This window comes from Eurytemora carolleeae, unplaced genomic scaffold, assembly GCF_000591075.1.
Source record: "Eurytemora carolleeae unplaced genomic scaffold, Eaff_2.0 scaffold1010, whole genome shotgun sequence".
Taxonomy (NCBI): Eukaryota; Metazoa; Arthropoda; class Copepoda; order Calanoida; family Temoridae; genus Eurytemora; species Eurytemora carolleeae.
Window position 1 is genome coordinate 38,987 of NW_019396915.1, and position 26,026 is coordinate 65,012.

At 31.4% G+C, this 26,026-nt stretch overlaps 1 protein-coding gene and 2 long non-coding RNA genes across 3 annotated transcripts in view; 1 reads left to right on the forward strand and 2 right to left on the reverse strand.

The window, feature by feature from the left end:
* Positions 1-1,858, reverse strand: part of LOC111710061 (uncharacterized) — a 7,723-nt gene extending 5,865 nt beyond the window's left edge. Inside the window, exons 1-2 of the long non-coding RNA XR_002766985.1 lie at positions 1,659-1,858; positions 1,324-1,393 (exon numbers count right to left, since the gene is read on the reverse strand). This is a non-coding gene — a long non-coding RNA (uncharacterized LOC111710061). The remainder of the gene's footprint in view (positions 1-1,323; positions 1,394-1,658) is intronic.
* A 3,100-nt stretch (positions 1,859-4,958) lies between these two features.
* LOC111710062 (uncharacterized) lies at positions 4,959-12,663 on the reverse strand. Its single transcript, XR_002766986.1, has 5 exons — positions 12,602-12,663; positions 10,523-10,581; positions 8,597-8,670; positions 5,281-5,356; positions 4,959-5,036 (listed from the first exon to the last, which is right to left on the reverse strand). It is a non-coding gene; the product is annotated as an uncharacterized LOC111710062 (long non-coding RNA).
* A 2,490-nt stretch (positions 12,664-15,153) lies between these two features.
* LOC111710059 (uncharacterized) lies at positions 15,154-16,236 on the forward strand. The gene is made up of 4 exons (XM_023484080.1): positions 15,154-15,201; positions 15,319-15,406; positions 15,519-15,643; positions 15,710-16,236. The coding sequence occupies exons 1-4, from the start codon at positions 15,154-15,156 to the stop codon at positions 16,091-16,093; spliced, it is 645 nt and encodes a 214-aa protein (XP_023339848.1). The 3' UTR covers positions 16,094-16,236.
* Positions 16,237-26,026: the final 9,790 nt, after the last annotated feature.

Below are 26,026 nucleotides of genomic sequence, written 5' to 3' on the forward strand. Positions count from 1 at the left end.
AAGGGACTGTTCTTGTTCATCCCAATCTAGATATTTTCTCATTAAAGGGACTGTTCTTGTTCATCCCAATCTAGATATTTTCTAATTAAAGAGACTGTTCTTGTAATGTAAAGGTAACCTGCATTTAAGCAGGGGCATGTCAGATTCACAACAAAACACTTGTCACTTTAGAAAAAGAAACCATGATAGAATTTTTTTTAAAGATGAAAACATGGATATTTCATTTATTTTTTTCATCCAGAGAAAAACGGTAAGGGTGCCACTTTATTTCTATTTTTTGTAAATTAATCAATGATTAATAATTACAGTAACCTTTTACATTTTGTTCTTTAAAATTAAACCTTAGAATTTTCAAGCAATGGTTAAACATTCTTAGAGATTAATAACTTGCAGAGTTTATATTTACAAAACTTTACAATAGTTTCAAGTTTATGTGAACTCATTGTAAACATTTTCTATTCTAAATTCAACACGTCATGGTTTCATGCATATCTATAGTTTCAGCTTTCTTAAAGGGACTGTAAGGGAAGTTTTAAGTGACCCTACATACAAAGATGACAATTTCAAAATCACAACGGTACCCTTAAAAACTTTGTCTGATCAAGTATGAATTAGAAATAAAAGTTTATAATTTCGAAGACTTATTACTCTTAATCGTGGGTTCTCTACTAAAGTGACTTGTGCATTTCTACTGCAAGAAAACATATAGGAGTTTTTAAGAATTAAACACTTTTATATCTTAAAAAAGGATAATATCCTTAGCATTAATGATCAGAGAAGGTTTCAAGGTTCCCTGGACTAACCAGCGCCAGATGTTTTTTGTTCGTTCTATTTAAACTCAATCGCTTTGGTGTCTCCTCTCTAATACTTATCAGATAAACAACTCAGAAGGAGCCTCTTCTCTTATATTTACCGGATAACAGATTCAAAAGGTGCCTCCTCTCTAATATTTACCAGATAAACAACTCAGAAGGTGCCTCCTCTCTAATTCTTACCAGATAAACAACTCAGAAGGAGCCTCTTCTCTTATATTTACCGGATAACAGATTCAGAAGGTGCCTCCTTTCTAATATTTACCAGATAAACAATTCAGAAGGTGCCTCTTCTCTAATATTTACTGAATAAACAACTCAGAAGATGCCTCCTCTCTAATATTTACCAGATAAACAACTCAGAAGGTGCCTCCTCTCTAATATTTACCAGATAAACAACTCAGAAGGTGCCTCCTCTCTAATATTTACCAGATAAACAACTCAGAAGGTGCCTCCTCTCCAATATTTACTGGATAAACGATTCAGAAGGTGCCTCTTCTCTAATATTTACCGGATAAACGATTGGTGTTATGTAAGGGAAGACCTCCTCTGTATAGGTGGAAAATAAGGCTTGCCCATCCCTGTAAAAAAACAGAATAAATACCATAATAATAATGATAATAAATTTTACAGAAATAGGGGGCCGAGCGCTGCGGATTGAACATGCTTGGGGCCGAGCGCTGCGGCTAGGACAGACTTGGAAAGTTGCCACATGGGAAATTGCACATTTGGGAAGTTGCCACTTAGGAAAATACCCTTAAAGAGAACATATGGATATAAGTATAGTACAAAAAAGTGTTTTTTTTTCAGATAACTTTTTAAACAGAGAATATATTAATAACATACCCATTTAGCCCAGAGTAGTGATAGATAGGAGTGATTCCAAACATGAGTATCGAGGTAGTGATCAGGATTAGATCAAAGCTTGATAATCCGATCAGAATACAGTTGATTGAACTTTTCATCTGAGGTCTAGAAATTAATGCAATAAATTAATCAAATCAAGCTGGAGAGATCATTTATTATGCACTTGATTAATCTTTTTGTCAGAGGTCTAGAATTAATGAAATCAAATCAATTAAATCAAAGCTAGAGAGATCAATCAAGGTACCATTGATCGGGTGCATCCTCAGAGGTCTAAAATTGATGAAATCAAATCAATTAACTTAAAGCTAGGGAGATCAATCAAGGTACCATTGATCAGGCGCTTCATCAGAGGTCTAGAAATCAATGAATTAAGAAGAGTAGCTCAAAGCTAAAGAAAGGAATCAAGATAGTAGATACAATCAATCTTAATTTTAGACGTCAATTAAATCAAATCTAATAAATATATCTAAAGATCAATCAAGAAATGATTGAACAAAAAAATCACAAAATTAAGAATCAATTAATTAATCAATTAATCAACCAAACAAGGAATCAATTTATCAATCAACTTCTTAACAAAAACAAAAATCACTTAATAAATGTTTTAGACTTCAAATTAAAATGGATAAATATTCAGATTTAAGAGTTTTTCATGGACTTCTAGAATCTAACAATTACCAATGAACTTTTTTGAATTTCGACCAGCCTTTCCTGGAGTAAAGTGAGATACTGTCAAATATTTGGTCCTGATCGGCTAGGCTAATGTAGAGGACTAATAAAGAAAATTAATAGAAAATTATTCTTGATTCTTATTTCTAGTTTTTGCATATTTTCACAACTTATGGTTTCTTTGAAGCACAGACATGCAAAAATAGCAAATTGCATAGAGGACCATCAGTCACTATCATTACTAGCTTATTATACTATATTTTACTTTACAGTACTGTAATGTACTGTACTGTCCTGTACTGTACCGTACTGTACTCTACTCTACTGTACTCTACTGTACTGTACTGTCCTGTACTGTCCTGTCCTGTCCTGTACTGTACTGTCCTGTACTGTACTGTACTGTACTGTACTGTACTGTACTGTACTGTACTGTACAGTACTGTACTGTACTGTGCTGTACTGTATTGTAATGTACTGTAATATTGTATTGAACTGTAATATTATGTACTGTACTGTATCGTAGATTTTTTTTATAGATTTTGATTTAAAAAATTTCAAATAAAAACTGAAGTTAAAAGTAATGTTTTAAAAAGATATTTTTTAACGAAAATATTGGTCTCTACAAATCATGAAACCGGCTGATCCTGGGTTTAGGACGATACCCTGTCCTAGGATGGGAGTTCTGTGTTATTCTTTGGAGAATATTGATGGATAAAAAGTCGGAGGTTTAAATTAATGAATCTAAGTTAAGTATACTTTCATCATCCCCGCACTTCATTATCTACTATATCTTATATCCACAGATAGAATATACAGAGATAAAATTTACAACAATTTTGGGGGGATAAGTTGGCCCTGAAACACTTGGCTTTGAACATGGATGTGTTGCAACTCTATAATTTTACTCCAAGGTCAATGTATATACATACATCGATTACTTAGTGTTATCTTTAATCCTGCGAGAAAAATAATTTCAAATCCATTTCCATAAACCATGATTGTAAAATGTAGTAAAAATTTTATTTGGTTTTAGAACTGCAAAAAGTAATGTAAAAAATTAAACCAAATTTATTTCAATTTTGGCTAAAATCAGGCATGTGTGAATCCATGTTTTCCTTATGTAATCCAAAACATGTTAAACAAAAATTTAATCTTTACAGTCAAAAAGTTGTACGTTGATTGTTTGGAAAATATAAAGTGGAAAGGTAAAAATACTATTGAGATAGGGGGGCGTCTAACCCCCCCCCCCTCCCCACTATTCATGAATTATCCTGTTGATTGTTTGTAAAATATAAAGTGGAAAGGTAAAAATACTATTGAGATAGGGGGGCGTCTAACCCCCCCCCCCTCCCCACTATTCATGAATTATCCTGTTTTCTGCATATTTCCCATCTATAAGAAATCTAGGGTAACAGGGAATTAACCATGTTTTGATAAACTCAGAACTTAGTTTTAATCTGTTCAATTCATGCATGCAGTATATGCATAAATAGGTTTCCAGGCCACATCTCACATAGATCCAGACTCATAGGAAAAATTGCATCATTCTCAAGACTGGGTTAACTTAGAATTGTCGGAACGTCTTTGACTTTTATTTTCTCGCACTAACTCAATAAACTTTTTTTGTAGTCTGTAGAACGTTAAACACTTGTTTTTCATCTTTTCTATATATAGTTAAGAAGTGGCAAGATTTCCCTCAAATTTTACGTGAGAGCTTGCAACTTTTGAATCAGTGTACTTTCTGTTTATAGTGCACACTTAAAACTAACTCTAAACTATGTTTTTGGTGCGTGCTGTAGTACTCCACAGTATTCTGACCAATAGAAAAGTGGGGTTTAGCCAGGATGCTGGTAGTTAACTACCTGCCCTGCTCTAATCAGCATAAGCGTACTGTAGTACTCTACAGTATTCTGACCAATAGAAAAGTGGGGTTCAGCCAGGGGGTTGGTAGTTAACTACCTGCCCTGCTCTAATCAGCTTAAGCGTACTGTAGTGCTCTACAGTATTCTGACCAATAGAAAAGTGGGGTTCAGCTAGGGGGTTGGTAGTTAACTACCTGCTTTGCTCTAATCAGCTTGAGCGTACACTTAAGACATTTTACTGATAATGAATGGAAGGAGATTTTGGTCTAATTATTCAGTAAAGGATTAGTGTACAACATCATCAAATAAACTATAACCTCGTTGGGTTTAGCCAAGAATGTAAGGCAAGGAAAGTCAATTGCGGTTGTGTATACTCTGTGTACATATTGAAACCAGTTCTCTTAAGACCTAAAAATGGGAAATGTTGTTAAAAAAAGTTAGACCTACACTGAAGAAGGAGAGGGGATACAAAATGAAGTGATTATTCAAAATTCGGAACGTTTGAATTGAAGGGACGGTAAGCGTAATTTTAATTGACCCTCCTAAAAACCTTTATCTGATCAATAATACGAAATATATATTTTTTTATAGGATTAAATGCATTATTTCTGATACTTCCTATTGTAGCCTGCATGCAGTACCAGTGCGTAAGTCACATTTGTGGAGAACACGCAATTAAAAATAATCAGTTTTTGAATTCAAAGATTGATATCTACTTCATGCTTGATCAGTCAAATCTTTAAAGGGTACCGTTGTAAATCAGGCATGAAGAGGTGATAAAAAAGGGATACTGGTGATGTGATGGTTGGGTGCCTTTCACAGGAAACTGTAAAGAGAGAGGGAGAGAGAGATGTTATGGATAAATATATATCATATATGGATAAATACAAATCTATAAATAAATATATATCATATATATGGATAAATACAAATCTATAAATAAATATATATCATATATATGGATAAATATAAATCTATAAATAAATATATATCATATAGGTGAATGAATGAGTGAATAGGTGAATAGATGAATGAATAAAGGATGAAAGGATGAATAAATGAATGAATACCTAATAACCCAACAATATTTAGCAGAACCCCCGGAATCCAGAAATCGAAGATTGGATCAAAAATGGCTTCTGCATTCTAAAAATAGAATTAATATACATATAACTATATAAACATAAACATAGACATAGATTAAATATATGAAGACATAAACATTGACATAGATGAAATATAAAAAGACATAAAACAAAGATAATACAATTGCCATAACAATAAACATATAAATAAATATATATGTAATAAATGTAGTTCTTGAAACTAAAATTTATTATTTAGATTTTTATGATTTTGTTTGCATGCAACACAGAAGAAATCTTCTAATTAAAGGAATTTTAAAGCTATAAATAAATTTTGCTTGTCTGTACATCTAGTTGTTTGTTTTTATCCAATAAACATCTAAACGGCTGGACCGATCAGGCCAATTTGCTTATAGAAACCCACATGACCCCAGGAAAAGTTTTGAAAAGTTTTGGTCGGAAAAATGCACCAATTTCAATATTGAAATACGCAAAAATTTGTTTTTATTTTTGAGAACAAAGAAAAAATTGTGACTGTAAAAACAACAATTAGCTAAAAGTTTAATTAGTTATTTAAAATTGCGTTTTGGAATTAAGGTAAATGGCTCAGTGCTCAAGTAGAACTGAATTCTTAATCAGTCCAACCAAAAGTCCCCCCCCCCTCTCTTTGTAGTCTTCAAACCATCTATTTCCTTTCATCTGTTTTATTTAACTACTTTTCCTCCTGTAGGAATAGAATTTTACAAAAATATTATTTTGAAATTTTCCTGGTTTTAATGTTTATTACGGTATTATACTGCAACTCAAAGAATCTCTAATTTATATATAATATGACCTTTACAATATCAAAGACAAGATATTCAAAACTAATTTTTGAAATCTTGGTTTTTGAAAATCAAAACTGACATTAAAAGACGAAGGACAGGAAACAAAAAATTGTTTAAAAAGTTTATCTTTATTTTGATATTTATTCTATTTCATCATTTTCTATGATTTTTTCTAATTTCTAATCAAATCAGAATTAAATCATTCAATAACTGGACGACGACTCACTAAATGCGGGAATTATAAAATGGCGGAGCAGAAAATGACGGAGAAGAAAATGGTGGATTACAATTACTTGAATAAAGATTTCCCAATTAGTGTTGATTGAGGGAGAACAGTTTTTCACTCTAATTTATACAATTTGGTTTCTTCTTTCTTTTTACTCTAATCTAAATCAATCTAATTCTAATGCTTTTATTCTAATCCAAATCAATCTAATTCTAATATTTTTATTCTAATCCAAATCCATCTAATTCTAATATTTTTAGTCTAATCCAAATCAATCTAATTCTAATATTTTTATTCTAATCTAAATAAATCTAATTTTAATGCTTTTAGTCTAATCTAAATCATTCTAATTCTAATATTTTTATTCTAATCTAAATCAATCTAATTATAATAATTTTACTCTAATCTATATTTATCTAATTCTAATGCTTTTATTCTAATCTAAATCAATCTAATTCAAATGCTTTTATTCTAATCTAAATAAATCTAATTCTAATATTTTAATTCTAATCTAAATCTAACTAATTCTAATGTTTTTACTCTAATCTAAATGAATCTAATTCTAATGCTTTTAGTCTAGTCTAAATCAATATAATCCTAATATTTTTATTCTAATCTAAATCGATCTAATTTTAATATTTTTACTCTAATCTAAATGAATCTTATTCTAATGCTTTTAGTCTGATCTAAATCAATCTAATTCTAATATTTTTATTCTAATCTAAATCAATCTAATTCTAATGATTTTTATTCTAATCTAAATCAATCTAATTCTAATATTCTTATTCAAATCTAATTCTAATGTTTTTATCCTAATCTAAATCTAAGAATGCACAATATGGAAAATTTTTGATTTTGGAAATTGATTGATTTCAATAATGGTTTATCTGTTAAAAAGAAACAATTGGGGACATTTTATAGAAGTTCCAGTTTTCAAACCAGAATAAATGACAATATGTTACATTAGATCTGAAAACTTTAAAATAACGGATATCAAGATCAATAAAGTTTTAAGCTCAGATTAAGTTTTAAAGTGCATTGTCGTAATCTAGGTGTCTCTTTAAAAAAGATTACAATGACAATCCAATTTGTCTGATGAAAAGAGGAATTTGTGAATTTTGGCGAAATATATTTTTAAGTAAAATTTTAAGTATTAAAGGGAATATAATTTAAGAGTCATCTGTCATCTTGTTTTTCCAGAGCTAAAAATGTACTTGTACTTATAGTTGAATCCTTTTATATTCCTAAACTCCCTATAGAGTACATTGTACTATAATTGAACTATTCCTCCCTAGAGTGTACTATACTATAACTGAACTATTCCTCCCTAGAGTGTACTGAACTATAACTCAACTATTCCTCCCTAGAATGTACTATACTATACCTTAACTATTCCTCCCTAGAGTGTACTGTACTATACCTGAACTATTCCTCCCTAGAGTATACTGTACTATACCTGAACTATTCCTCCCTAAAATGTACTGTACTATACCTCAACTATTCCTCCCTAGAATGTACTGTACTATACCTGAACTATTCCTTCCTAGAGTGTACTGTACTAAACCTGAACTATTCTTCCCTAGAGTGTACTGTACTATACATGAACTATTCCTCCCTAGAGTGTACTGTACTATACCTGAACTATTCCACTCTATAGGAGTGTACTGTACTATACCTAAATTATTCCTCCCTATAAGAGTGTACTGTACTATACCTCAACTATTCCTCCCTAGAGTGTACTGTACTATATCTGGACTATTCCTTCCTAGAGTGTACAGTACTATACCTGAATTATTCCTCCCTAGAGTGTACTGTCCTATACCTGAACTATTCCTCCCTAGAGTGGACTGAACTATACCTCAACCATTCCTCCCTAGAGTGTACTGTACTATACCTCAACTATTCCTTCCTAGAGTGTACTGTACTATACCTGAACTATTCCTCCCTAGAGTGTACTGTACTATACCTTGAACTATTCCTACATAGAGTGTACTGAACTATACCTGAACTATTCCTCTCTAGAGTGTACTGTACTATACCTGAACTATTCCTCCCTAGAGTGTACTGTACTATACCTCAACTATTCCTCCCTAGTGTGTACTGTACTATATCTGAACTATTCCTCCCTAGAGTGTACTGAGCTATACCTCAACTATTCCTCCCTGGTGTGTACTATACTGTACTATAATGTACTGTACTGTACTGTACTGTACTGTACTGTACTGTACTGTACTGTACTGTACTGTACCTGAATGGAATTAAGAGAATGGTTGAGTTCCTGCTCCAATAAATTCCTCTGGGTTGAAGTAAAGGTAGAATTCTCTGAAACAAATAGAAAATATCTATCTATCTATCTATCTATCTATATATCTATGTATCTATCTATCTATCTATCTATCTATCTATCTATCTATCTATCTATCTATCTATCTATCTATCTATCTATCTATCTATCTATCTATCTATCTATCTATAATAGAATTCTCTGAAACAAATAGAAAATATCTATCTATCTATCTATCTATCTATATATCTATGTATCTATCTATCAATCTATCTATCTATCTATCTATCTATCTATCTATCTATCTATCTATCTATCTATCTATCTATATATCTATCTATCTATCTATCTATCTATCTATCTATCTATCTATATATATATCTATCTATCTATCTATCTATCTATCTCAGAGTGGAAATAACAGTAGATTTCTGTAGAACAAATAGAATTCAAATTAGTTTAATTAAACCTATAGAGGCCACCTTTCTGTCTATCTATCTTAATATCTATTTATTATATCTATGTATCTAAATTTTTTCCTTTTTGTCTATCTGTTTATATATTTGTCTATCTGTGTGAATATCTGTCTCTCTGCCTAACTGTGTTTTTGTCTATCTGTCCTTTTTAAATAAATCTATCTGTCTTTCTATTTATCTGTCTGTGTGTTAATTTTTCATCTGTCTATTTGTCCATATGTCTATCTATCTTTCTATCTAAATATCTATTTATCTATCTATCTTTAATAAACCAAATTAACTAAGTTCAAAGTGTTAAATCTAATGGTGCCTGTGGCTTAGTTTTGGTTTGAATATTTTCTGCTGCAGAATTCTTTTTAAATTTGACATTTTCTTAGATTTTTATTAATTCACTAGACAGAGGGAGGAGGTCAATTTTATACGACATAACTGGTAGAACTTTGTGACCTCGTAGCTCCTATAGTTTTGATTTTAAACAGGGGTATGAGAGAGGCAAATTCATTTGGTTACTTAAAGCTTTCTTGTTCTTTTAAAGGGACTGTAAGCTCAACTCAATTATGTTTGAAAATCCAGCTTTCTACAAGTCATTGGCAAACCAATGCTACATGTGATTAACAAAAATCATATCATTTATCAAACCAAATAGTTAAGCCTAGGGAAAAATAGGAAGCAAGATCAGCCCGGGTAAAATAAGTGTTCACTATGGTTTATAGGGTTACCCATGCTCAAGTTTTTAAGACAATGGCGCAACACAAAACGTTGGGGTGTCTGACTTTCAACTGATCTTGAGCAAAACAAAATAATAGAAAGACTTTGATAACAATCTGGAAATAGATTTATAGATATTTCGTTTTTATTTGTATGCGTGAGCTTGTGCCCACACCCCTTATCCAAAAATAAATTATTAAAGTTAAAAAGGGACCGTAAGCTCAATTTCAAGTGACCCTTTTATGCAAACAGGGTAATGCCCGATTTACAACGGTACCCTTAAAACCCTTGTGTTCTCCTCGAGTACAGAGATAAGTGTGTGTAAACTTATCGAAACCCCGTTTGTAGGCAGCTTCAAAGTTCAGACTGTACACACTGCAGTCTGTACGCTACGCAATACAAAACAAGCAGGGTTCGATAAGTTTACATAAACATATCTCTGTACTGGACGAACACACAAAGGTTCTAAGGATACCGTTATAAGCCGGGTATTTTCCTCTTTGCATTTAGAGTCACTTAAAATTACGCTCAGAGTCCCTTTAATGGGTCTTAATCAGGGGAGATTGAATAAAAAAAAACTATATTTAACTTTAATGAGTAGATTTTAAAAAATTACAATTATGCTTTTACAGAAATTTTTCAATAACTTTGTCATGTTTTTAAGGAATTAAAAAAATGTGAATATTTGAGTTGTTTACAAACTGACCTGTAAACTGTAGCAAGCTGGTCAAAACATCCCCCTGAGCAGGAACACTTTTCATCACTCTACAATTCTTAGTTATACTTAGTATTTTTTAAGATAATTAGATAGATAGATAGATAGATATGAAATATGTATATCTAGATAAATAAAGATAGATATTTAGATAGATAGATAGATAGATAGATAGATAGATAGATAGATAGATAAATAAAAAGAAAGATAACTGGATAGATAAAAAGTTATTAGTGCAAATCTGCACTAAATTGTTCAAAATAAAACGGTGAAAATATCTCAATACAAAGAATTCAAATTGTTTAATCATACTGCATCAATTTTTGACTTATGTGATGTTAGATATATACTTCCTCAAAAGTTTTTTCACAAGCACACTTCTCTGTCGCTTTGGTAATTGGCGGTTCAGTCCAAAGTAGGACTGCAAAGGTTGGCCCAAATGTACATCGGCGAGGTGTGTAAGGGTATTTTTCCAAGTGGCAACTTCCCAACTTTGCAAATGCCTAGGGGGCAACTTCCCAAGTTTGTCCTAGCCGCAGCGCTAGACGCCCTAGCCTGTTTTAGTTGCAGCATTTTGCACCCTATCCCATGCCGCAGCTGCCTGGCCCAATTGCAGCCTTTGGCAACTTAGAATGCCTAAACTAACCTTTGGAGAGTTCCTGCTTAGGATATTTCACATTCGGGATATTGCCACTTGAGAAATTGTGACTATGGATGTCGCCCTTGGGAAAATGCATAACACTATTCAAAAGGCCCCTTTAATAATTTACTTTTTTTACTTTAAAAAAAAAGAGTATGCTCTAATCACCAATATCGACTCTTTAGAAAAAAAATCACCCCCCCTTCCCTGTTAACTCTGTCTAGGGATATGGGTTAATAAAAAATCTCATATAATTTTTTCATATATTTTTCTTCATCGATTAATTTACAAAATGGCCGACTGCAAATTCTTTATTTGTTAGAAATTGCGGAGGTCTCTCATTGGATAGAATTTATTTACAAGGCTGTCATTTATTTATATTCCTGCACTCTCAATGGAGAACACAATGTAGGGATATCCAAAGAGAGAGAAAAAGAGTGGATTAAGGACTAAAATTAAAAGTTTCCACAGTGGATATTCGGATTAAGTAGTCAGGATTAAAGGTTATCCATTCAAAAGTTCCCAGCTCTGATTAATGGTATTTATGTAGTTGAAATTACGAAATTGCAGTTCTTTTAATGTCTAAATAATATGTAATGATCTTTATTTAGAAATACTTTTTATGGTTTGGGAACAAAAATGTTATAAATTAAAGTTTATTTCGCACCCAAAAAGTGGTACAATAAATTAAGACAAAGCCATAATTTAAACGAGGAACATGTGTAGATATAGAATATCACTTGTTAGTCAGGACATAAAAAAAAAACAAATTTTATCATTAAGTTCAAGATAATTAAAATCCTAACAGAAAAATTGTCTGATCTTAGATCTAGCAGTTCATAATTTTTGGACATATTATAATCGTCTGCATTTGTATTCAGATTTTTACATAAAACTGTTAATTGATCATTTTAAAACAAACTATAAAGTAAACGAATGCTTGACTCATCTGTACTATTCATTTTTTCAAAATAGGCAACAAATGTGTTCGCTAATAAGGTTTTTATGTGCAAGCATGAAGAAATAGGCTCAATAAGGCATCTATAAGTATTTCTGGAAACATTAAATAAAATTCGAATGGAAACATTCCATGAATTATATAATTTAAAAAAAATTGCTACTGTAAAAGTCACAGCTCAGCAAAGTAAAATTCTTGTTCTAAATAATGAAGTTTAGAAATGAACTTTAAAATTACAGTCATTGGTTTCTAAAATCAATAGGAAGGCGACTTTACGACTCAAGTTATTCAAATAGTTCAATAAACAGCGTTACCACAAACCCATTTTACTTAATAATTGTTTTTTTAAAGTTAATGGTAAAACTATTTGATCTGTAACAACATCAAATACACCTAAATATTGCTTTTATCTCGTCTTCCTATTCCACAGTTTTCTGGTTCTCACTGTAGAACAGCTAAAATATATTTTTACCTAGATTTGTGCACTAATTCAGAAAAAGGAATCCATTTTCATATAAAAGAGTATAGAAATCTGAAAGTATACAAAATCACACTTTAAACTAAAGTAACTAAAGTAAACTGAAGTACGTAACATTGAACTCTTATATTATTCTTCTCTTACTAAATAGCTATTAATAAAAACCAAAATGTTTTTAATTTAAAATATGTAAAAAAAATTTTTCACACTGGAGCACCAACAGAGACAGAAAGTCGTATCAGTAAATTGATTTTGACCTTATCCTCCTGGTTAGTTAGCAGTGATTAGGAAAATATTTTTAATTTAATTAAAAAGATAAAGATATATATTTAAAAAGTATTCAGGGAATTTATTAAAAACCCTTTTTTTATGTTTTTTTTTTACCTTGAAATGAAATTTAAATGAAATTTTGGGTATTTTGTTTTAAAGGACTTTTGAAATTAAAATGTTTTGGGTGTATGGGAGTTTTGCTTTTAGCTGCTTTGATACCGACTCCTTTTCTCAACTTAACATTTTTAATTGATAATGATTAACAACCAACACAATTAGTTAATTCATTAAGTCTCTTGAGCATAAATGTTAAGACATGAAAATAGGTTTAAGTCCCCAGAAATCATAATTATGTCCATTTTTTTTTATAAATCATTACTTTTTTAGAGGGGGGACGGGGGGGGCGTGTCTCTTATGGTATGTCACGGCTGAAGTACGTAGCTCATATAACAATTGCCCATATTATATATTTTTAAGTTTATACTATACATACATTTTTATTAATTAATGAGTCAATTTGTCAAATGAATAATGTGAATAATAATAATATATTATTCTGTATATGGTTCGGGGTGAGCCGGAAATTTAAAAGAGTATTGTTTTTACATGAAGAAAATAGAAAATAAAAAGAGAATATGCAAATAGCCATGGAAATAATATTTCTTACCAAAATTGTTTTATATCTACAAAATTGCCTAATTCCACGATCGTTAACCCCGGTCTCCGACACTGGGTTTAATAACGATACCCTGCTCTTAAGTTTGGGGCTCAGGGAAAGGAAACGCTAATTAAACTTTACAAAAAGCTGATAAAACGCAAGAAACTATATAAAAACGCTAACTTAAAAAGGCTAAATGTAGCGCTAAGAAACGCTAATAGTTTGATAGAATGTTTATTGAAACTTTAGGAAATGCTAGAAAAATCACCAATTGTAAAACGACGATATCTTCCTCATTGTTACTCAGATAAAGGTTTAAAGGGGTTCGTTGTGAATCGGATTTGCCATTCTGCAAGTTAAGCTCATCTGAAATGACAACAACGATCATTTTAAAACAGAAGATTACTTTGAAAAAGTTAAGAGTACATTAAAATTCACCGTTTTCATGCATTAGTTGATCAAATAAATTCTTTTAAAAATTGCACAGGAAACATGAGATGGAATATGAAGAACTTCAGATAGAAAGGACCGGAAGTGAAGACCGGAAGTGATGAAGATAAAGGAATAAATAGAAGGTCAAGTCTTCAAGGGGAGTAAAAAGGGGGATTTAAAAAAAATCCTAACTTTTTCATCAGAATTCGCAAAACTATTACAAAATCTACGGCTATCCTTCTTTATTGAAAGGATGGAGATTGGAGAGGAAATGAAAATGTTTGTAAAACTGTAAATTTGAAATGTTTAGTCCGCAGTAAAGTTTGTTGTAAACGGTAAAATATCTAAATAACGTCAAATCATAAATCTTCCAGGGTAACAAGACCAAGGAGAGGGGGACAGGGAGTGTTTACACATTTTACTGCGATATGTCAGAACAGCTCAGGAACATGTTAAATCAAACAATTACAAATATTTTAAACCAAGGTCGGAATGTTTCTGACCAAAGTAGGAAGACCGGGCCTGATTTTTAATATTAAATAACGGCAATATTTCTTAATTGTCCAACTTCAAGTTGGATAAAAATAAATTTTATTCATTTTGATTTTTTTGCGTGTTTTTAAGTGTTGTCTTCATTTTTTTCCAACTATTTTTACAATTGCACAAGTAATAGAAGGCTGGAAACGTCATGTATGTTTGTCTGTACCAAAAGAGCGGGTGTAAGTGATAACGAACCGAAGGCATGTACTGTAGGTAAATACAGTACATAAGAATCTCGGTATTTGTACAGTCTAGGAGAGTACATTTGTTTATTGTTAATTGTTTACTTAAAAATAAGTTTAATATACATGTAATATATCAACACTCTAAGTCAAATTTTCATTCAAAGAATATAATTTGATTAAAGTTTACAATAAACTTCTCGTTATTTAAGCTTAATTATAATTGACGACATTGTTCTGCAATTTCCTTGACTGTAGTCATGTTGTGTGTCTGTACCAAAAGCTAGAGTGTGCGTGTGTGATAACGGACTTGTCTGCAAAGCACTGCGACTGGCTTTCTCATACCAGACCAGCGCCATTTCCCTTCTTTTTATTCTTATTCCCTGACTGGTAACGATTAGTTAATCATGGAGATATATATATTTAAACATTTATTCAGAACTTTTAAAAAGATTTGTTCAATTATGAGAAAAGTATTAATGATCATTATTGAAATTCAGAACTTAATTAAGGTTTCAAATTATATCTCACTTATATAAGATTAATCATTTAAATGTTTCCGAAAAAAATTTAAAGTTTTGTTAAAATGTAATCCAATGTGATCCAAAAAATGATAAATTAAACTTCAGTGTGTGTTAAACAGGATGAAAATGTTCTTTTTTCTGATGCTTTGCTTTCTTGCAAACACAGAGGGAAATTCGTATCTTACACCAAAAGNAGAACAATGAAGTGTATGACAATGATTATATTTAGAATGAGAACAATGAAGTGTATGACAATGATTATATTTAGAATGAGAACAATGAAGTGTATGACAATAATTATATTTAGAATGAGAACAATAAAGTGTATGACAATGATTATATTGAGAATGAGAACAATGAAGAGCATGACAATGATTATACGAATAATTATAATGCTGGTGTACCACCTGGTTCACCTGGAATTAATCAGGTAATGCCATTTCAAAAATTGAAAACATTCTTGATGAAGAATATTTTTCAATATTATGTTTAACAGGTAGAATTTACCAGAAGAAATGCTAGAAAAGAAGCATTAATCGCTAGAAAAGCGGAAAAAATCGCTACAAGAAATGCTAAAAAAGCTGAAAGAATCGCTAAAAGAAATGCCAAGAAATCTCAAAGAATCGCTGGAATAAATGCTAGAAATGCTGAAAAAATCGCTAGAAGAAATGCTGGAATTGCTAAAAGAAATGTTAAAGCGGCTGCAAGAATTGCTAAAAGAAACGCTAGAAATGCAGAACAAAATTCAAGAAAAGCTAGAAAAACCTTCGAAAGAAATGTTAGAAATGATTTACAAACCGCCAAAAGAAATGCCAAGGATGCTAAAAGAATTGCCAAGAGAAACGCTAGAAATGCTAATGATGCTAGAAGAATTGCTTAAAGAAACGCTTGAAACGGTGATAGAGCTGAAAGAAAAAACGTTTGAGAACGGTTTACTTAAAAATTTGCAATTGGATTTTGGAGATTGAATGAAACAAGTTGTTATACGATAAATAAATTCTTAAACAGTTGTTGATAAATAAATAGATATATAAATATTAAATAGATATATAAAAAGATCGACAGTGGCGTACGATTGGGGCCTTGGGTGCACGTGCCCCCCTGGGGTGGGGGGCACGTGAGAGCACACGCATAGGGAGCCTCACATATAAAATGATTTTATATAATGTGGGGAAAAAATGAAAAATGTGATATTAAAAGGCAACTTTATTCATATTTTTTTAATTTTTTTTAAACAAAAATTAAGCAAGTTAAAACACTGAAAATTTGAATAACGCTCAAACAAACATAACTTCTGTGAACAAATATTTTTGGTAATCAAGGAAAGAGAAGAAAAATTTGACATTAAAAGGCAAATTTTTTCAACCTTTTAAATTCTTTTCTCCTAAGATTTGTTTGATATTCCGCGCAAACAAACCTGTAGGAAAAAATTATTTTCAATGAACTGGAGAAAAAAACTTTATATGAAAAAGACATGTTTAATTTCTGGGGGGAAAATTAATTTTGAAATAAGGAATACATTTTTCAAGAAAGGAAATAAGTTTTCGCCACAAACTCAAATTTTCTAATCCCTAATTCTTTGAAACCTGATGGTTTAAACCATTGTTCAGACTAAGGCTTTTTTGAAATATCAAGGATCTACGACATCTGAGGCCGAATTTAAAGAATTTGAGCCGCGGCTTAAATCCGCCAAAACCCGGTTTTAATTCAGCGCCGGCTTAAATCTTGAAACATTTAATACAATTTTAAGTAGAACCCACCATATTTAAGCCGCGGCTTAAATTTAAGCCGCCGCTCGAATTCTTTTAATTCGGCCTCGGGTTGCACAGATAGGGATTATAAGTTTGGAGTTTTTGTCAAAATTTATTTCCTTACAACTCTGATATATAATAAACACATGTATGTTCTAAACCAAGCAAAGCCTTTAAGTATAAAAGGTTCTTTTTATGTAGATGAAAAACTAATCAGAACTTTGGTCAAAATAGGTTTTTTTTTAAGGGGGGGGGGCACAAAACCTTCCAGGTGTACACAAAAAAATTATGCCGCGCTAACTCGCATACGCCGCTGTAGATAGATAGATAGATAGATAGATAGATAGATAGATAGATAGATAGATAGATAGATGTGTATGTCAACTGCTTGTCAAATTCAGGCCACATCCTGTGAAATCATTTATATTTTAGACTGAGAATTAGGAATTAGGAATTAGAGAAATACAAAATCTCTACATTTTTCCATCTTCATCCAATCCTAAGTTCCGAGAATCTAATGTACCCAATTATCCTTTTCTTAAAAAGGGTAGCTCTGTCAGCCAGTGGCTGAACAGAAGGATCATATAGGTCTGTAGAATTTTGGGTGTTTCGTGATTTTCATATTTATTTTTTATAACATTTTATAGGAAAAATTTCGCAGATTATTTAGTTTTCATGGTCGAATTTTAGAATTTTAAATAACCCACTGTATATTATAAGCAGTTTTAAAGCATATTGTTACTGTAAATATATATGATCGATATTGACAAGCAAGTGATCGAATTTTTTTTATGCTATATGGTAGCGTGTTTCCATTTTTGAATAACTTTTTACAGTCTGGTACAACTAAAGTCGGCCTTGCTTCTTGCATTGTGTTGTTAAGCCATATCTCCCCCTTCAGCTCTTATTAAAGATGTACTCTACAGGCGGATATATGCTTATTTTTTAGTTAAAAATTGATCGCCGTGAGTGGTGTGTACACAACGTGCTACTTCACTTTTTTACTTCAAATTTAGGCAAAGTATCAAAGGGAACCGAATCAGACATGTTTATAGTCAAATCATGTACAGTACGGTCACTTGAAACTATGCCTACAGTCCCTTTCAGTAATACAAAGTTTGAAATACAATCCTAACTTTTCTTTTAAAACTAGATTTTTCTAATTTAGGAACAGGTTAATTTTAAACGTATACATGACAAGACTCAAAGATGAATCTAGGAATAGAGATGGATATCATTTCTGTCAACGTACGAACATTTTTCTAAATTTCGTCATTCAGAAAACTAAAGAGCGATTTATTTAGATCTAAAAATGCCCCTCCCAGGGTCTCCCTTTCATCCCTTCCCCCCGGTGTCCCCCTCCCTTCCCAGCAACGCCATTGGTATTATCTCTAATCTTTACTTGACTAGTTCATTAGGGTTTGTCGAACTTATTTCCTATTATATATGTTTATATCGTTTGTCTTGTTTTGTCTCCGATGTAATAAGGTATTCTATACCTTTTGCTTTTAATAAATAAATAAAAAATTAAATGATAGGAAAACATTCGATATTGTTGATTGACGGGACTGTACGTGTAATTTCAAGTTACCCCTCAATCAGAAATTCACAACGGTTCCAATTGTTTACATTTATCACTAAGCAAAATGCAGGAAATTATGTTTCTAGCAGATTTTTGTTCAGATGAACCAAATAGACAAGGTTGGATATTAAGGTTGGTTGTACGGAAAATGTCGCAAAGAGAGATACAAGCCTAGTTATTAAAATGTTTCAGACATTCAGAAAAAACCTATAAAACGATATTATCATGATCTGATATCCCCCTCCGGTTTATCCCTGGAGGCTGATGATTGATTTAAAGTTTTTATATTTTGTTTAGATAATACGTTCATTTCTACTCTTAGCAGTGTTTTCAAATATTTACACGATATGTTGGAATATTTGGGAAAAAGTTTAAATTTTGTATTCAAAATTTTTAAAATATTTAGCGTTTTTTCTTAACTTATAAAAGTATCAGATTTAAATGCTTTTTTACTACAATCCTTATGTGTATGCTAAGATTTTTTTCTGTTTCATTATTGTTAAGTAAATTTCTTTATTTCTGTAATAAACCTTTCATGGGGTTACAACAAAAATCGGTGAAGCCATTTCGACGTTTAATGGATAAAAATAAAAATAAAACTTTTAAACTTCTTAAAGGATATACATTCACAATTTTTAAATACAGTGATAACCAGAAAATTATGGAATAGGAAGACAACATATTGCAATACTTAAGTGTATTTGATGTTGTTACAACGCAAATAGTTTTACTAGACACTCATTAAATCACTAATTTAGTGAAATTGATCTGTTTACACTGCACAACTCAGATTTGTCTCATGCTCATTGGACTCTTTATAGTTATAATTTAATTCTAAAAGTCATTTTCCTATTTCAGAGTTTTCTGGTTATCACTGTACCATTTAAAAGATTCTGAACATCCCAATAAGAAATTCAACTTTATTGGAATCAAAACTAATTTGAAAGGAAAGTTTAAAAGTTTAGAACATTCAGTAAGTTAAATCTAAATGCATTCCAAAACTAAACCAGATTCTTAAAATTTAAAGTTTTGATAAAATATTTGCAGGAATTTTTAAGTTTTTTTTGCAGGGAAGAGAAAAATTTATTTCCTTAAAATAAATCTTAGCTGACGGGGGTTGGGTAAATAATATATATTTATATATAACTTTAGGAAGATAAATAGAGGCAGAAAAAAAGAAAAATTTAGAGCTCTACACCAAGACAGATAGAATGATAGATAAATATATAGATAGATAGAGATATATCTATATAGATAGATAGATAGACAGATGTATAGACAGATAAATAGACAGGTATAAAGATAGATATATAGATAGATAGATAGGTAGGTAGATAGATAGATACATAGGTAGATATAGATAGATAGATACATAGATATATTGATAGATATATATATAAATATAAATAAATAAATAGATAGAAAAATAGATATATAGATAGATAGTATGCAGGATGCATAAATGAATGAATGAATGAAGGAAAATTGAAATGTGTGAATCCGAAAAATATTCATAGAAAAATTCACAAAATTTTGTCAATATCAAATTCTAATTGCATTCACATCCGAAATCTTATGATTGGAGATTTTTAATATTGTGTTAGGAAAATTTAGTTTTAAACTATCTGTGGAAGTGTTTGTTTCAAATTTTTAAATATTTTGTTGTTTTAACGTTAGACAAGCTAATGTTTGAAAAATATGTCCACACAGGACTAGACTAAGATTTGTTAAAGAGACTGTAAACGTATTTTAAAGTGACTCTCAACTTATCTTTCTCAATAAAAACATTATTTTTGATCAATTTTGGTTTCTCTAATAAGGTGACTTACGGATTTATTGCAACAGAAACAATGAAGGAAATTGTTAGAAGCTAGAAAACAGACAATATATATTGCACATTATTGAAAAGGGCACCCTTGTGAATCGGAAGATGACCCTCTTTAATCAGGAGTCACTAATAATTACAAAGACAGTCCTTTTAAGATTAAGGAAAAAGGTAAAATCTATGAAACATGTCTGTTACAACGTTGCTCCTATGGTTTTGATTTAATGCAAAAGTATAAGACGACCAAATGTATTTGGAAGCGTAAAAAAATTTAAAACATTCTTTTTATGATAGCTCTTTAATAATAGGAGTTATGAATAATAATATTTAAGATTGCCAAATAACCCAATGAGGAATCTACTAAAATGTTACATGCTGTCCTTAGTCTTTATCTTATATAATGTTCCCACCCCTAGTCTATATCTTATAATGTTCCCACCCCTAGTCTATATCTTATATAATGTTCCCACCACTAGTCTATATCTTATATAATGTTCCCACCCCTAGTATATATCTTAAATGATGTTCCCACCCCTAGTCTATATCTTATATAATGTTCCCACCCCTAGTATATATCTTATATAATGTTCCCACCCCTAGTCTATATCTTATTTAATGTTCCCACCCCTAGTCTATATCTTATATAATGTTCCCACCCCTAGTCTATATCTTATATAATGAATTCACACATTTTTAGAATTCCACAGCTTGTCAATGTTTATTTGTGTCCTCAACACATATTCAGACTTTCAAGCAGAGAAAAAAATGTTTTTTTGAAAAACTGTTCTATATTAGTCATTTCTTTTAGTGCATTTGGGGGGGGGGTCTTCATTACGTAAAGCTTCAAATTCAAAACAATGTTTAAAACAGTTTGTCTGTTTACTATAGAGCGTATATATGCTAATTAACGATAGTTTGTTTTCATAACAAAAACTGCAAAGGCTACTGTATCATGTATGTAAAGCAAAAGACATCTTTCTAAAGCAACAGTTGTTGTTAACAAAATTTTTTGAATGTTTTTAAGAAAACTTTAAGAAAATCCTGTAGGAAAATATTAGTTAATCAAACACCTTTCAGAAGTCCAAAAACTTTATTTTTCCAACTTTATGATTAAGAATACATTTTGCAAACATACAGAGGGTAAGTATTAAGTACGTCAGTAAAAAAACTAATCTTAGTTAAAATAGTTTTATTAAACAAGTAAAATTTTCCTGTAAATAACACACTAACTAAATTTTTTACTGTTTTTCTGAAAAGTGTAGTTGATCAAACACCTTTTTGAAGTCCAAAACTCAAATTTGCTCAATTGTGATATACTCGGCTAATATAAGGACTTTTGTCTCACAATTTTTATTATTATAAGTTAAGCTAGTTTAGCAAGTTTTGTTCCGATTGTTTTTCCTGTTTCCAAATTAGTGGTTTACCACAAAAAAATTATGTTGATCGGTTCAGCCGTTTTGATGTTCATAGGACACAAACAGACACTCAAGCTCAATTTCAAATGTGTCAAAGTCTTAAGATTTGATTCAAATATTGATTTCCTCTCCTCAGAAACAACTTATTGCATGTATACTAAAGGGACTGTAAGCGTAATTTCAAGTGCCCAAATTTTTTTTATGGCTGCATAAGTGACTCGCGCATTTCTTGTATAAGAAACAATGGAGAAAACACATTTCAAGGCAGAAAACGACGTTATTGATCAGATAACGGTTTCAAGGATACCGTTGTTAATTAGACATGCCCTCTTTATTTTGAGGCTCACTTGAAATTACGACTCTTACGACGCTTAAAATTTAAAGGGAGTGACCACACATGATACAGTCTGCTTATAAACACTAAACAGTCTCATCAATTTTTAAGACAGGGTTGACTTTGAAGTGTCGCAACGCCTTAGGCATAGATTTTACCGCTCTACCTCACGTATGCTTTTCTGTAGCGCTTTACATTTTAGTATTTAACATTGCACTTGTTGCTAGCTTAGGTTTTTAAAGAAGTAATTGGCAATCTTTGCACCGATTTTTGATTGAGAGCTTCAGACCTTTAAAGTACAGTGACCATTAATGTATGGTGGTTGAACTGAAAATGAGTGTTGTGGAAAACATTTTTAGTTTTGATTTGAGACATATAAAACGTTTCTACGATGTATAATTACTGAGTTTGAGTGCAAAGTCGACGTTCAAAATCATCATTTTGGGTGGGTACGTTTGGAGAATCGGGTTTTTTAAACTATAAAATAACGACGACAAAAAATGTAACAAAATTCTAAAGTACACTAAATAGTTGTTTAGGAACAGGTGGAGAAAATAAGAATTAACTCTTATCATCGAAAATGAGTAATCTTATTCAGTTATTAGTTTCTCTAATCTCTCATTCTTCACAAACATTTTCGTAGATTTTCTGGAATATTTATTGAAAAGGCGACAATTAAAGAATTCGTAGTAATCTGCGAACAAATTCATAAAATAACAAGAAAGAAAAAAATTTAAATTCGTGACAAAAACTCAGTTCCTTTGATACGAAAATGAAAATGAAATAATTGATTTTAACATTGAGTTATTGACAAATTTCTTTCTAAGTTTATGTGCACCTATCTCCGATTTATCCAACCAAGAACAGTCCCTTGGCTTTGATTTCTCAATCTAGAACTATTTTCATTTTCTTTAATCAAATTCAAATTTTATTCTCTAAAGTTGAAAACTAACTTGATAACTTAACCTTTCATCTAAAAACTTTTTCAAAACGTCGAAAGTTTCTAATCAAAAGTTTAAAACTTTTATGTTTTTATTGTTTTGGTTAAAAAACAGCATTTACTTACATTTCAAGGACACTAAATGCCTCTCAATTTAAAGTGGGCCATTTTTAAATGCGGTTCTCTATAAAAGTGACATGCGTAATGCAGATTTGTGCTAAAAAGACTAAGAAGAAAGTTGACAGAAGACATTTTTTCAGAAAAATAATTACAATATCTTTTTCATTTTATTTGAGCTTTTTTCTTAACCTTATTCCCCCCCTTCCCTCCTCCAATTGGAATAGCTTTTTCAGAGCTTTGATAACAACAAAATAACAGAAGAATAAGAGAACAGGAGAACAGGAGAATAAGAGAACAGGAAAACAGGAGAACATCAGAACGGGAGAACAGGAGACCAGAATAACAGAAGAACAAGAGAACAGGAGAACAGGAGAACAAGAGAACAGGGAAACAGGAGAACATGAGAACAGGAGAACAGGATAACCGGATAACAGGAGAACAGGAGAACAGAAGAACAGGAGAACAGGAAAACAGGAGAACAGGAAAATAAGAGAACAGGAAAACAGGAGAACAGGATAACCGGAGAACAGGAGAACAAGAGAACAGGAGAACAGGAGAACAGGAGAACAGGAGAACAGGAGAACAGGAGAACAGGAGAAATAAGAGAACAGGAAAACAGGAGAACAGGATAACCGGAGAACAGGAGAACAGGAGAACAGGAGAACAGGAGAACAGGAGAACAGGAGAACAGGAGAACAGGAGAACAGGAGAACAGTAGAACTGGAGAACAGGACCACAGGAGAACAGGAGAACAGAAGAGCAGAATAACAGGAGAACAGGAGAATAGAAGTAAAGGAGAAAAGGAGAACAGGAGAAAAGAAGAACAGGAGAACAGGAGAACAGAAGAACAGGAGAACAAGAGAACAGGAAAACAGGAGAACAGGATAACCGGAGAACAGGAAACAGAAGAACAGTCGAACTGGAGAACAGTAGAACAGGGGGACAGAAGAACAGAAGAAAAGAAGAACAGGAGAACAGAAGAACAGGAGAACAGGAGAACAGAAGAACAGGAGAACAGAAACTCAGGAAAATTGGCCTCCCCCTGTACACACGTGCTTAAGTGCAATTAAAAAGTTTTCTAATTATAATAAATGTGTCTATATCTACATGTAAATTACCAAACTTTAAAAATAAATATCACATAATGGACAAAAGAACTTTATGTTATTGTAGAGTGTAATTTCAAGGAGTGGCATGTCTAATTCACAAAGGTATCTTTAAGACCTTAGTCAATGATGCTCAAGTTTCCGGGTAATTATTATAAAAAGTTATTAAATAAATATTTATTTTATCGAGATCTATAGCACTGACACTGATACTGGCACACCCGGCCTGTACATATAAAAGCAAAACTGTTTAAAAAACTAACTTTTCTGTTTTTACGTTATTTCTAATTGTTTAGAGGAGTGTAGACTGTAGAGTTGTAATATAAATAAAAAGTTTTATTGGCGGAACATTTTGGCTGAAGGAAAAAATTTTTGGCGAGATTTTTTTCTCCAAAATATACAGGGAGAGTAAAAAAACTGGGGTTAGGGACAAAACTCTTTAAAAATGTTGGCAGGTTTCATGTTTCAAATGGGAAATTCTAAAATAAAGTGATGAAATTCTGAAATATTTTGGTAGAGACATATAGATATACGCAATTTTTTTTTTTCAAAAATAGCCTAGAAATGTTGATTCCAAACTTTCACAAAAGTATATTGATCAAAAATAGTGATCCCAAAAATTCCGCGAAAAAGTATCAGTACTTTTACCAAAGTATGGCAAAATGGATCTTTTTGTTTGATCCAATTGATGGTCCTTGGTAAAATACATAAAACAATAGATTTAATAAATTCAAGAACTTACCCACTGCCCTAGTTTCACGAACATTGGCTTTAAATCAATTTTGCAAATCTGTTGCCGACCAAGTTTACAAATATGAAACCAAACTTGCCAAAACCAAATACTAAAACATTAAAACTAACAACAGCAACAAATAAAGAAGAAGGAAAAAGAAAAAGAAAAAGTTTCCGATAGTTTAAAAATAGGTTTATATTAATTGTCTTCACAATACTATCGAATATATATTAGAATAATTACAACACACTTAGAATCTAAATATACTTCTGTTTATACCATTTTCATCGTAGGTAAACTGTACATGGTGTTTGCAAAAAATATAATAATGAAGTGACAGCTTAGAGATCGTCTTTGATTTTTTACATAATTTGCAGCATTCATTTGTTAAACTTCAAGCAAGATTCTTAAACGAGAATAGAAAAATTACTCCAACTTAGATTTAAGTTTATAAAATAATACCAAAATTATCTAGATCTAGAAAAAGAATTGTTTATATCTACATATATAAAGTTGTAATCTCTGTCTGTTTGTCTGTCCGATCATGGACCGATTTGCCTCAAATTTGATTGGGGAACTTATTCCTTGCTTGGTTTTGACATTCTAAGTTGAGTGGGTAGACTTTAATAGCGAAAATATAGTTTCACGGTAGAATCTTTCAAGTGCGGGTAAACGGCGGGAGTAACTTGACAGCGCTGAGTTCCCAAACTAGTTTGTATTATTTTGAAAACGCAATAACGGAAGACCACATTTTAAAAGGGTATTTTGTGTGTTTACCTTGAAAATTATTGTACAATTTCTTTGCGAAAAAACACTCTATAATTCAGGGTACTAATGCAAGGAAAGTTATTTCATAGGTGTACGCATTTTTTGTACTGCAGTGTACTGTCTTTGGGCGAAAAAGTAAACACTAGACGGATGTCACAGCCTGACATGGAATCCATTTTCAAAAAATTAATCTATCAAATATTCTGGCCATAGGAAACATTAGTACTTGCTATAACTGA

Coding starts and splice junctions, on each gene's coding strand:
- LOC111710059 (XM_023484080.1), top strand. CDS start 15,154: ATGAGAAAAGTATTAATGATCATTATTGAAATTCAGAACTTAATTAAG. Junction 15,202..15,318: donor AAATTCAGAACTTAATTAAG/GTTTCAAATTAT, acceptor ATTAAACTTCAG/TGTGTGTTAAACAGGATGAA. Junction 15,644..15,709: donor GTTCACCTGGAATTAATCAG/GTAATGCCATTT, acceptor TATGTTTAACAG/GTAGAATTTACCAGAAGAAA.